This window comes from Neolamprologus brichardi, chromosome 14 (assembly GCF_056152115.1).
Source record: "Neolamprologus brichardi isolate AB-2024 chromosome 14, ASM5615211v1, whole genome shotgun sequence".
NCBI lineage: Eukaryota > Metazoa > Chordata > Actinopteri > Cichliformes > Cichlidae > Neolamprologus > Neolamprologus brichardi.
The window spans coordinates 31393619-31405197 of NC_142117.1; the positions used below are offsets into that span (position 1 = coordinate 31393619).

Here is an 11579-nt window from a genome sequence, read left to right on the forward strand (position 1 = left end):
GAAAACAAAATCGACTTAAATGTCCAGAAAGCATCCTTCTACAAACAAATTAATCTATACTTTCAATCACAGGTGGTAAACAATACCGAGTTCAATGGCCACAACAGATCATTTTGCTTACATCTGATGTATTATACACACAAAAAATGTAGCTGTGAATGTGAGCTCTTGTTGCAGGGAAATGAGACCATCTGTATGTAATCATCTGTATGTGGGCTTGCATTGAAAACAGTGAATGTGTTGCTTCTGAGGATGACTAAACATTAATTTTTTCTTGGATTTCTTTCAATATTCAACAGGCTAATTCATTGCTGTTTACTTCAAGGCTTGTATTACTTGTAATACTTAGTCTAGTTACCCCAGGCTTTATTTGGGTGGCCTTTGGATATTTTTATAACATAATTAGGACCCAAACCAATCTTATAAGAATTTTACAAGCTGCCACTGTATAGTAAGCAATCTGATAATCCGAAACCAGTATGATAACATTACAGGAATGCTGATAGCATCACAGATTTAAAGCTTTGTAAAAGAGGTGCACTGAGCAGTGTTTTCATTAGACAAGAGACGAGAGACGAAACTTTATCCTTCTTAACGATGCAAGCAAAATCTGAGATTTTAGCACTGGTCCTGGGCGCCCTGGGCTTATGTGGGACAATAGTCACCACTTGTCTGCCCCATTGGAGGGTTTCTGCCTTCATCGGTGCCAACATCATCGTCATGGAGGAGCTCTTGGAGGGCTTGTGGATGAACTGCTACCGACAGGCTAACATCAACATCCAGTGCAAGGTGTATGACTCGCTGTTAATTCTCCCACCAGAGCTGCAGGCAGCGAGGGGGCTCATGTGTGTCTCCATAGTCCTGGCTTTCATCTCGTTGTTGCTCACAGGATTCGGGATCCAGAAGAGCAGCTGTTGTGGTGACAATTTAAAGAGTAAGAATATCACCTATGCATTTGGAGGGAGTCTGTTTCTACTTTCCTTTTTGACCACACTCATCCCCGTAAGCTGGGTGGCCCATACTGTCATCAGTAACTTCTATAACCCGATAACGATGGATGCTCAGAAGCGGGAGCTGGGATTGTCCCTCTTCATTGGCTGGGCCACTTCTGGTGTTTTGCTAATCACCGGGATCATTGTGCTGTTTAGGTACAGCAAACGCAGTGCAAAGGAAGATCAGCGCTACATTGAAGCATATCATATGGTGGAAAGGAATGAACAGAAGGCGGACAGTGTTGACTTTTCGAGAGCGAAATCTAGTTTTCATGCAAATCAGGAATATGTGTAAATAACTGTACTGCAGTGTACTAATTGCATATTAGATGTCTCTCCATATATTTATGAGCAACATGTATTTTATTTGCAATGATATATTTAAATCAATCATGTAACCATGTTCTATTGTACTATGCATTTGTCTTGTCTGCACAGTTTGGTGTACAGATGCAGGAAAAATATTTGGTCAATATGCTGTACATGAATAAACAACAGTGCCTGTGTTTAAAGTAATATAATTTTTGGCAAATCTATATTATCACCGATCAACTTCAATCTTAATGCAGCTCTTACTCCAATGACCCTGAGAATGTCATCACTGTTTTTAAGTACTTTTTTGGCTGCAAGTCTGTATTTTCTGTATTTATTTAAGTCATTTTTGTTGTGCTTAATGATGAATTTCTCATCTGAGACATGACAAATGCAACTGCTTCACTGTCTTATTTCATTATATTTCATGATCTAATAATCCCGCCAACCAAGTGAACAGATAATTTATTAAAATCTTTAATTCAGTTTGTTTGTGTGATTCAATTCTACTTTTTTGTGGAAAGCAAATACTCCATTCAGGTATTTTTCTTGTACTAAAAACCTAAAGTGGAAAAGTAAAAACAGCCAATGAAGAAGTGCCTCATTTTCACATTTGACAGAACAGAAACTAAAATGTTTCCGTGGCTGCAACAAGGGAACGACCTCGTGTGATAATGACAAAAGGCCCTCCCCCTCAGGTTTCTGTGTGCGACACCTTTTCATCAGCTCGTCTTACGTGTAGAGAAGCAGTGCGTTTCACATCTGTGATCATCCACCCATCAGCTTTTTGTTTGTGAGATGGAGTCGTTTCCTACGCCCATTAGTGTAGTTGGATGCTACAGTTGTTATATTTGTTTTATTCATTCTTTGAACATTTATAGCAAGTCTTTTTTATCTGGCAAATCCTTTCAAATGATAAAACTGGCAACACATTGCATTACTTAAATTTAAGTTAGCACATGTAATAGTACTGAGATATTACATTGTATGTTCACAATACATTTTCCCTATGCTAAATGTTCTCTAAAAAGTATTTCCGTGTAGTATTCAAAAATATGTTACATACTTTTCATTAACTTTGACTTTTTTGCTTGATTTTTTTTTAAAATATGATGTTGATTAAACCTTGTTGTTACTGTGGTAACAAGATTTAGTGATTTTTAATAACTAAAAACTAACGACTGATCCTTAGTACTGGAGGTATTCAAAACAAGCAGCACTCCTTTGTGTCTCGCCATTTATCTGATGGCTCTGAAGCAGCTTAACCAGTAAGGCTGCATTGCATCATTAGCATAGTTTTTGTGGGTGTATAAGTTCCTCAACTTGTTGTTCTCCTCAGATTTTTCTCTTCAGCTGTATAAGTGCACCAGAAGGTTGAGATTAAGCTTTCTGTGTTAACCGGAATGGCCACTTACACTGCTTACAGTGGCTACAGCAAGCCACCTCAATCTTATGTTGGCAGTTACTACGATGGGAAGCCGGCGCTGACAAATGGAGAGTACGGAGAGTATGGGGACTCTGTATATGAGGAAAAGAATAAAATTCAAAAACGGAAGCGACGAAATGCTATCTGCTGTGAGGTAATAGCTCTCATCATTGGATTCATTGGACTAATTGGCGTTGCCGCTGTGACGGGCCTGCCGATGTGGAAGGTAACAGCCTTTATTGAGGAGAACATTATTGTCATGGAGACCCGCTGGGAGGGTTTGTGGATGAACTGCTACAGACAAGCCAACATCAGAATGCAATGTAAAGTGTACGATTCCCTGCTGTTTCTGCCTCCTGATCTCCAGGCTGCCAGGGGTCTGATGTGCAGCTCTGTGGCTCTGACCACCTTCGCCCTTATTGTTTCAGCAGTGGGGATGAAATGCACAAAAGTGGTGGACCACCGGGCTCGTACCAAGCATATTGTTCTTGTGGCTGGTGGCTGCCTGTTCCTCATGGGTTGCCTTACAACCATAATTCCCGTGTCCTGGACTGCCCATGTCATCATCCAAGATTTTTACAACCCTCTACTGATCGATGCCCAGCGTAGAGAGCTCGGGGAGGCCCTTTACATTGGCTGGGTGACTTCAGCGTTGCTTTTCAGTGCCGGAGTGATCCTGCTTTGCCGCCATGCTCCCCGCACCCAAGATCCAGATGAGAGGTTTCAATACAACCCCACAGGAAGCTTCTACCAACCCGCATACACCAACCAGCCAGCATACACCAACCAGCCAGCATACACCTACCAGCCAGCATACACCTACCAGCCTGCTTACTCTGCAGCCCCACCAGGATCTGTGATATACACACCAAGTCAATACTAAAGATTTTTGGACTTTTTTTTAAATAAACTTGCCAAAATTTGGCACATTTGATGAGGAGAACTGATTAACTGTCGTTCACTTGAAACAACCAGATATTTCTTTACTTATCAAAGTGTACTGCAAATACTCCGAATCATTATGGACTTGAATGTGTTTCGATGCTGACAAACTGCTGGATTTCTATATTCCTTGTTTGGGTTTTTTTTTTTTTTTAACCCTTTTGCTTAATTCACACTAAATTATAGTCTAGCACAGCATGTGTAATCTATTACATCTGTTAATGTTACAACAATTGCATGTTGATATTGAGTTCTTTACAGTTTCTGACTTGCTCTCCAAGATCAAATTGTCAACTAGGCCTTTTTTCAGATTGTAAACCAGTGATTTGTTTTCAACACTGTTATAAATTAAAATATTACATACACGTTTTTTCAAAATGCTGGCCAAAATATCTGGCCAAATTAATTTTTTTCCTAATAAAGTAAATGGCTTGTAAAAGACAATCTTGTTGTATTTTTTTCCCCAATGTCAAACACAACAGTACATAGCTGATCAAGAAGTTAAAGGTGCGCTATAATGTAAGCAGTGTTTCAGTGCTGCCAAATGATCTTAAATTTGTTGTAAATTTCCAAAACCTCCAACTGAAACTGCACTTTCTTCACTCACTAGTGAGCAAATGGAAATATATGTCATTTCTATTGTAGTGTGTGGAAATGTGCCTAAACTGGTAAAACCAGGCTGTTTACACAGATCCACCCACTGTACAAACCTACCAGGTGACTTTATTTCAACCAAACAGGAATTGGTTGCTTTTTTTTTTACCTGAGAGCAGTGACATAAGAGACCCAGACAAGATATCCAGTACTGACAGTCATACATGTGTAACATGTGAGACCCTTAAAGCAAACCAAAATATATAAGAATATTTAAAAAAAAAAAAATACAAACGCACACATGCACACACACGTACAAATTGTTTCCTTTTCACGGTACTTATCAAATGAACTTATCAAATGTATAAAAAAAAAAGTTGAATATTTGTCATAATTTGCCATACTTTGTACTTTTTTCCCACCGTTCTACTACTACTCATATTCTGTTAAAACTGCACATCTCTCATATCTTTCATATACACACACAGAGGCAGACTTCCCCCGACCCACTGTTTGTCTTGTCTGCTGTTCCTGTCTTTAACAGTGTGCTTTACAAAAATGGGGGACAAAGAGTTTTGTCCATTGCTGTTATTTTGTGTCTCCAGTTCCCCTACATGCCCATGTACCATGAGGCCCTCCACAATAGCAGTAAATGATTAAAAATAAAGATGAAGTAATAAACAGGAAGTGAATCAGAACTGATTTTTGATCAGTAACTATAACTGGTAATACATTAACAGAGTATGTTTACCAGTGATACACTTGACGATTCTGAACATGCCCCCATTGTTAAGAAACACCTCGTCGTTTTGTCTTCTTTTAAGCCGAAGTCCGAGAATGTAAACTGAGACTTCTGAGTAAACAAAGGGGGAAGCTTAGAGCAGCTACTGGGTTGCTGTACAAAGAATTAAAGGCCCAATGGATTCAGTTTCCTAGCAACATGTCACAATTCCCACTACCTCCCATTCTGGTGTTATGTCCACAGGGAGGAGGGTGTACAGGTGAACATGAACCTGCTCCTCCTCCATCGGGATGCAAAGCCACTCCACAGAGAAAACCTACTGCTTCCTACAGCAGTCACACTGTGTCCGCACACTATTGCTCTTCTGAGCTTGGATGAGTAAGTGAAGAACAGGATGGCAAACTCAGCACTGGAGATTGTGGGTCTTTTAGTATCCCTAATCGGGCTGATCGGTGCAGCAGCAACTACAGGAATGCCTATGTGGCGCGTCACAGCCTTCATTGGAGACAATATCATCGTGTTTGAGACTCTGTTTGAGGGCTTGTGGATGAATTGCTACCAACAGGCAAGCTTCAGGATGCAATGTAAAGTCTACGACTCTCTCCTGGCCCTGACTCCTGACCTGCAGGCTGCAAGGGGGCTTATGTGCTGCTCTCTGGCACTGAGTGGTCTTGGTGTGCTGATCAGTCTGATAGGCATGCAGTGCACATCGTGCATCCAAAACAATGATCGAGCTAAGCGGCTGGTTCTCATCATTGCTGGTAGCATGATCATATTGGGTTGCTTCTGTGTCCTCATCCCCGTCTCCTGGACGGGTCACGTCATCATCACCAACTTCTACAACCCCTTGCTGATCGATGCCCAGCGGAGAGAGCTTGGAGCAGCTCTCTACATTGGCTGGGTAACTTCAGCTTTCTTGTTTGCTGGAGGATGCATTTTTATTTGCTGTAATATACAGTCGGATGACAAAGATTCAGAGCGGTACCTATACTCCAAGGCCTCAGACTATTCGGTCTACCCTCAACAGCCACTACAGCCTCTACAGCCTCAACAACTGATGACGCTTCCCCAACCACGATCTCAGCCAATGCTATCAAGATACCCATCGTCTATCTACAGTTACCAGTCCAGATATCCCTCTGTACACAGTGCACACAGTGGGGTCGCGTTTCTGTAAACACTTTTTTTTTTTTTTTTTTTTTTTAATTGATCGGAAACTATGCATTTCAGGTTTAAGAGATAATGTGTGTGAACCAATACACCATTTCTACTGCGTTATGTGTATTAATTCAATTTTATACTAACAGCCTTATATTTTATACAAATGCTTAAAAATTGTGTACATTTATGCTGTATATAACAATTAAACAATTAAAATTATTAAACAATCTTTAACCACTGAAAATTATTAAAAAGTTGACTTACTGTAAAACATGCACTTTGTTAATGGGACATGTCATCTCTGAAAAACAAGAGTAGTTGTAACTACATTTAACCCTCTCAGGCTCAAATTAAGTTTTTGTTGCTAATGCACAAAAGAATACCTGCAGTGGTACTTCTGAGTAAAAAAAAAACCCTCATAAGATATGCATGTGGGGTAATCAGGTTGTTAGCTTTTAACTGTTGCAAATCTGCAACGCCTGCCTTGAGAGGGTTAAAGCTTTAGTCATTTCAAAAAATATTTCTTAACTTTAAACATGAGCTGTGTCTGAGCTGTGCTGCTAAAAAAGAAAAGAAAAGAAACAGCTCAAACTCATCTCTGTGGCACAAATAGTCTCTCATTGTCACATTGTCACAGTCTTCTGTTTCTTCTTTTTTTTTTTTTGTTAATCATTACTAATCACTTTCAACTAGTATTCAAATCAAAAGAAAAAACTAAACGATGGCAGGTGTAGAAGTAGTACTAGAAGAGACCAACAAACACATAACGCTACATGTGTGAAATGAAAAGAAGAAATAGTTTTCATTTTTTCATTATGAGAATTTCACTGGAAAGTAAATGCCATCTATCTAAATACCTCCCAAACTAGGATGTTTATGGTGTTTGCTTAACCAAAAAAACATCCTGAATCTGTTTAAGATGGCCGGGTAAAGAGGAAATAGTTACATAAAAACAAGATACTGGATTAAGGCTACTTGCTTAAGGTGTGGCAGCATAGCCAGATAGTTACAAAGAAAGCAGAGAGACAACGGCATAATCATATGATCCAAATTTGCAAGTCACTTTGAATAGAAAACCAAGCAGACTGTGTTAAACATTTCTGTCTCTGTTCAACAGAATACGACTTCTTAATCAAACAGGTCGCTTATTTTCAGTTTTAGTAAGTTCAAATGTAAACTGTACAACTTGAACTTCAAAATAAAACAGTAATGTCACTGCTGTTGGGTAACGCAAATACTTGTGACGTAAGGACAATGTAGTGTTTATTGTTGCTTGAAGTTTTACGCAATAATTTCTGAAGCCATAATGAATACATGTTGACAAGTTCTATACATAATTTAAACTTAGACATCTAAACTGTAACTATCTAGAACAAACTGTATTTGGCCTGTGTTATGTGAGATCCCCCTCATTTCACTATCCTCTAAGGTCATCTCTGCCCCCCCGTGGACAATATAAGAACTACATGCGCTGTACTAAACTGTGCCACATATTAATGTTTGCTTCTGGGTTGTACCGCATATAAAGAGTAAGAAAACATGGCAAATAATTAAAATGAAAATTAAAAATAGTGCTTGGTGTTGTCTTGTTTTGTGTGTACACTGTTGGAGAAAGCAATGACTGACCCCTATCATCTGAGAACCATAAACACAACATAAGCAGACCTCCTCCTACCCTCATCCCTCTAAACCAATCAGGTGAATGCAGGAAATCTTACCCATAACAAACTGTCTCATACAGCAAGCAAATGTTGTGGATGAGAGCCATTCTAATTCTGGATTTAACCACAACTGGAGTTTTGGAGATTGAACCATGATTCAAGGTGCTTCAGAGCTAGCTGCAGTATGCGTGGGCTTGGTTGGCTTGATTGGTGCCTCGGCTACCACGGGGTTGCCCATGTGGAAGGTGACCGCGTTCATCGGAGAAAACATAATTGTGATGGAAACCCGCTGGGAAGGCCTATGGATGAACTGCTACAGACAAGCCAACATCAGAATGCAATGTAAGGTTTATGACTCCCTGCTGTATCTGCCCCCTGAATTACAGGCTGCCAGGGGTCTGATGTGCTCTGCTGTGGCCTTGTCAGCGGTGGGGCTTCTTGTGGCTCTGGCAGGAATGCGATGTGTGTCCTGTATTCGGGGTAATGATTGGGCTAAGACCATTATATTGATGGTTGCAGGGGTTATGCAGTTCATGGCGTGCATCTGTGTCTTTATCCCCGTGTCGTGGACAGGTCACGTTATCATTACAGATTTTTACAATCCTTTGCTGATTGATGCCCAGAGAAGAGAGCTAGGAGAGGCTCTTTACATCGGATGGGTGACAGGTGCTGTGCTTTTCGCCTCATCCTTGTTGTTCGTCTGTCGCCGTTTGCCCAAAAGCAAAGGCTCGTTTGATATGTATCAGCCACCAAACTTACTTAGTTATAAGCCAACGCCCAATAGGCCAGCTCTGATGAATTATCATCCCCTGTCCAGCCTTCGATCGACTGGTTCCGTTGGACAAAACGCTGCAATGCCACTGCAAACTGTCATTCCAGTAAGGACAAATAATGGAACAGTATTAAACCCACCTGTTGTCTATAATCCGACTCCTCAGGAAAACGCATCACTGCTATATCAAGGCAGTATGTCTCATCACCCCTCAGTGCAGAGCTCTAACCACAGTGGAAACTTGTATGCTCCAGAGAACTCCTTATACCGGAGTCAGAACACCATACCGTATTCACTCACTTATGTTCCCACCACGTCCTACCAGTCCAGCTTCCATCCAGTTCCACAGACTCCTATTTTCATAACATATAAAGAATCAAGAGCTGAATCAGTGCCTTACAGTGAGATGAGAGGTGGTGTATACATATAAGGAAAAATCCACAACTGAGTTTAATCCTAATGAATAATACTGAACGGTGTGTTTAAAGTTTTTGTACTGTTAATAACTGCTTTTAATGTTTTGCATTGTGGAAAAAATGTCTGCTTTTATCAAATGGGACACAACCATTGTTATTAGTATACACAAAGCTCTGTAGAAATCACCAGGATGGAAAGTTATAGCTTAATGTTTTGCAACCTTTTGCAGCCATTTGTTCAACGACCTCTAAAATTGTTATCGTTATCACGATGGCTCAGTGTGTGTTTTGCTATCATGATGTGTTTTCCACCAGCCAGATATATAAATAACTTGTTATTATTATTGCTTGCCTGTAATTTTGATTAGCAATGATCATTAAAACCACATTTTAATTTTCAAATGTTAGTAGCTGGCAGGTGTTTGTTTTTTTTAATACAACACTTCACTCTGTAGGTGTGCATAAACTGTTAATATTTCCCAGAGGAAAAACCTTTTTTTTTCCAGAGATAGCAGTGAGGGTAGATTAAGGGTATATGCTCTGTGAGGTCCCAGAAGCCCGTTGAATTCTTCTTTCTGCATTTTGAGCATGTTTGATTATGGAAGACATTTTTTATGGTAAAAGAAAAAAAAAAAGGCAAATGTTCTTAGAAAAGCAATGATCTAATTTCTTGTTTTAAAGCTTTACTAAACTAAACTACTTAACTAAAAACTCAAACCACATTAAAATCTAAAACAATGAGAAATTAAAGTTGCTAAAAATGAATTTGACATGCATATTATATATATATATACATTTTTAAATATTTTAGATATGTATCAAAAGATTGTTTGAAACTAAAGACAAGTGTGGTTCACACAAATTTGTGAACCGCACAGTGGACTTATTTGAGAAATCAGAAATTAATCGAGCATAACAGTCAACCACTAAAACAAGCAAGCAAATAATTTGCATTTCTAAACATCCTAATAAAAAACGATGTGCTTTATTATCATTATTTACTTTTTTGTAAATCAGTGAATTTTAAAATTTAGTGATAAAACAAAAATAGTTGTGTTTTAGCTTTAAAATATGATCTTAATTAAAAACCTTCCACACAGTGGTGGATTAACCATTACAGAAACATAAGAAATTGTTTTGTTAATCACCAGCACTATTAATTTAGGGCATCTTTGGCATAAACCTTGCATTAGGTGGTGGACTAATAAATGTGTTAAACTGTGTACTGTATATACTTATATATTTTATAAATATATGCTGGCAATTAAAATCTCCTCACAATGCAAATCTGATAAACAAATTTTCGATACTGACATTATATCACCACTAGATGACACCAGAGATCTTTCCAGTGCAGTTTTTTAGGTTGGCAAGCTCCAGATAAAGAGGAGACACATATTATGAAGCTAAATATCATAATATAGGAATAAATTGGGGGGAGGGAAAGAAAAACAGGATTAAGCTTCAAGCAAAGCAAAAACCATCCATGGTCAAGCGACAGTATCTTTTTGTTCTCCATTCAGATGTTCAGCCACAACAAGGGATTTTTTTTGATCATCAGTTTTGGAAGTCTCATGTTAAAATATGTCCATAACATGTATGCTGTTGGATGTACGTAAACTATTTTATTTGACACTGTGATAAATTAATTACATTTTACTTACTAGAAAATAAATTTTAAAGAGTACTTTACAGTTTAGGATATTGAGCTTTTACTTTGTGAGTGGGAAAAAACAGCTTAAATATCACTCTCTAATTTAGCCAATTTCCTGATAATAAAAAATATAGTAATTACACTAATCTCAAGAAACCCATCAGACATTCTTGGTTCAGAATGGCCACTTCAAATCTCAAGCCACTCTTCTTCAAGGAATAAAGCAAAGAGTATCAAGGTAACCTGAACACATTTTATTTAACTACAAGACCGTGGCAGTTGAACGGTTTGAGGTAGTTAATCTTCAAGGGAGCGTCAACGACCAGTATGGAGATTAGATTTGCGTTTCCATCAGGACTGGACCAAAGATTTAATCATTCCTCGGTGTACCAAAGCAGAGATCTTGTCGAGGTCGAATGTTGCCAGATTTGAAGTTAATCTTCAGGACGTATCCATGTTTGCGGATCAGCGGCTTGGCTGTGCCCTCAATTGAGCGCCTGTATGGGAAGGATCTTCAACTGTGTCGAGTGAGCCGATGACACAGTGAGCGACAGCGGAAACGAGGCGAACTTGATTTCAGAATTAAAGCACTGAAATAAAAGGTGTTTCAGACAGAGGATGCCAAATGAGTCATCAACACATTAATGTGATTAAAGCCTTGGGAATTAATAAAAACACACTTTGCTCAGTATAAAAATGAGGGACAGTCATGGCTATGTATGTAAAAAATGTATGTATGTGTTACATTATTATTTGATTTCTATTCGTTGTTAAATTAAATAAAAAAAATGTTGTTCATCTTCTGTATGGTTCCAATTTGATTTCCATTTCATCTTTTATTGTGAAATTTGTAAGCAGAAGCTGTTTCCCATTGCTGCTTACTTGACAACAGGAGCCCAGTGCGGTC

The 11579-nt window shown here is 38.9% G+C and overlaps 4 protein-coding genes across 4 annotated transcripts; all 4 read left to right on the top strand.

Annotated features, from left to right (window-relative positions):
* Nucleotides 1–597: 597 nt before the first annotated feature.
* On the top strand, nt 598–1287 carry LOC102800291 (claudin-17-like). Its single transcript, XM_006796708.2, has one exon. The coding sequence runs from the start codon at nt 598–600 to the stop codon at nt 1285–1287; it is 690 nt and encodes a 229-aa protein (XP_006796771.2).
* Nucleotides 1288–2665: 1378 nt separating this feature from the next.
* Nucleotides 2666–4049, top strand: LOC102791615 (claudin-8-like). Its single transcript, XM_006796592.3, has one exon. It carries the CDS (start codon nt 2708–2710, stop codon nt 3611–3613), a length of 906 nt encoding a protein of 301 aa, XP_006796655.2. The 5' UTR covers nt 2666–2707; the 3' UTR covers nt 3614–4049.
* Nucleotides 4050–5323: 1274 nt separating this feature from the next.
* cldn8.1 (claudin 8.1) lies at nt 5324–6724 on the top strand. Its single transcript, XM_006796593.3, has one exon. The coding sequence runs from the start codon at nt 5403–5405 to the stop codon at nt 6183–6185; it is 783 nt and encodes a 260-aa protein (XP_006796656.1). The 5' UTR covers nt 5324–5402; the 3' UTR covers nt 6186–6724.
* A 1236-nt stretch (nt 6725–7960) lies between these two features.
* LOC102775837 (claudin-8-like) lies at nt 7961–9332 on the top strand. The gene has a single exon (XM_006796709.3). It carries the CDS (start codon nt 7983–7985, stop codon nt 9030–9032), a length of 1050 nt encoding a protein of 349 aa, XP_006796772.2. The 5' UTR covers nt 7961–7982; the 3' UTR covers nt 9033–9332.
* The last annotated feature ends 2247 nt before the right edge of the window (nt 9333–11579 follow it).

What these genes read in the sequence shown, in the direction of transcription:
- LOC102775837 (XM_006796709.3), top strand. Translation starts at nt 7,983, where the DNA reads ATGATTCAAGGTGCTTCAGAGCTAGCTGCAGTATGCGTGGGCTTGGTT.
- cldn8.1 (XM_006796593.3), top strand. Translation starts at nt 5,403, where the DNA reads ATGGCAAACTCAGCACTGGAGATTGTGGGTCTTTTAGTATCCCTAATC.
- LOC102800291 (XM_006796708.2), top strand. Translation starts at nt 598, where the DNA reads ATGCAAGCAAAATCTGAGATTTTAGCACTGGTCCTGGGCGCCCTGGGC.
- LOC102791615 (XM_006796592.3), top strand. Translation starts at nt 2,708, where the DNA reads ATGGCCACTTACACTGCTTACAGTGGCTACAGCAAGCCACCTCAATCT.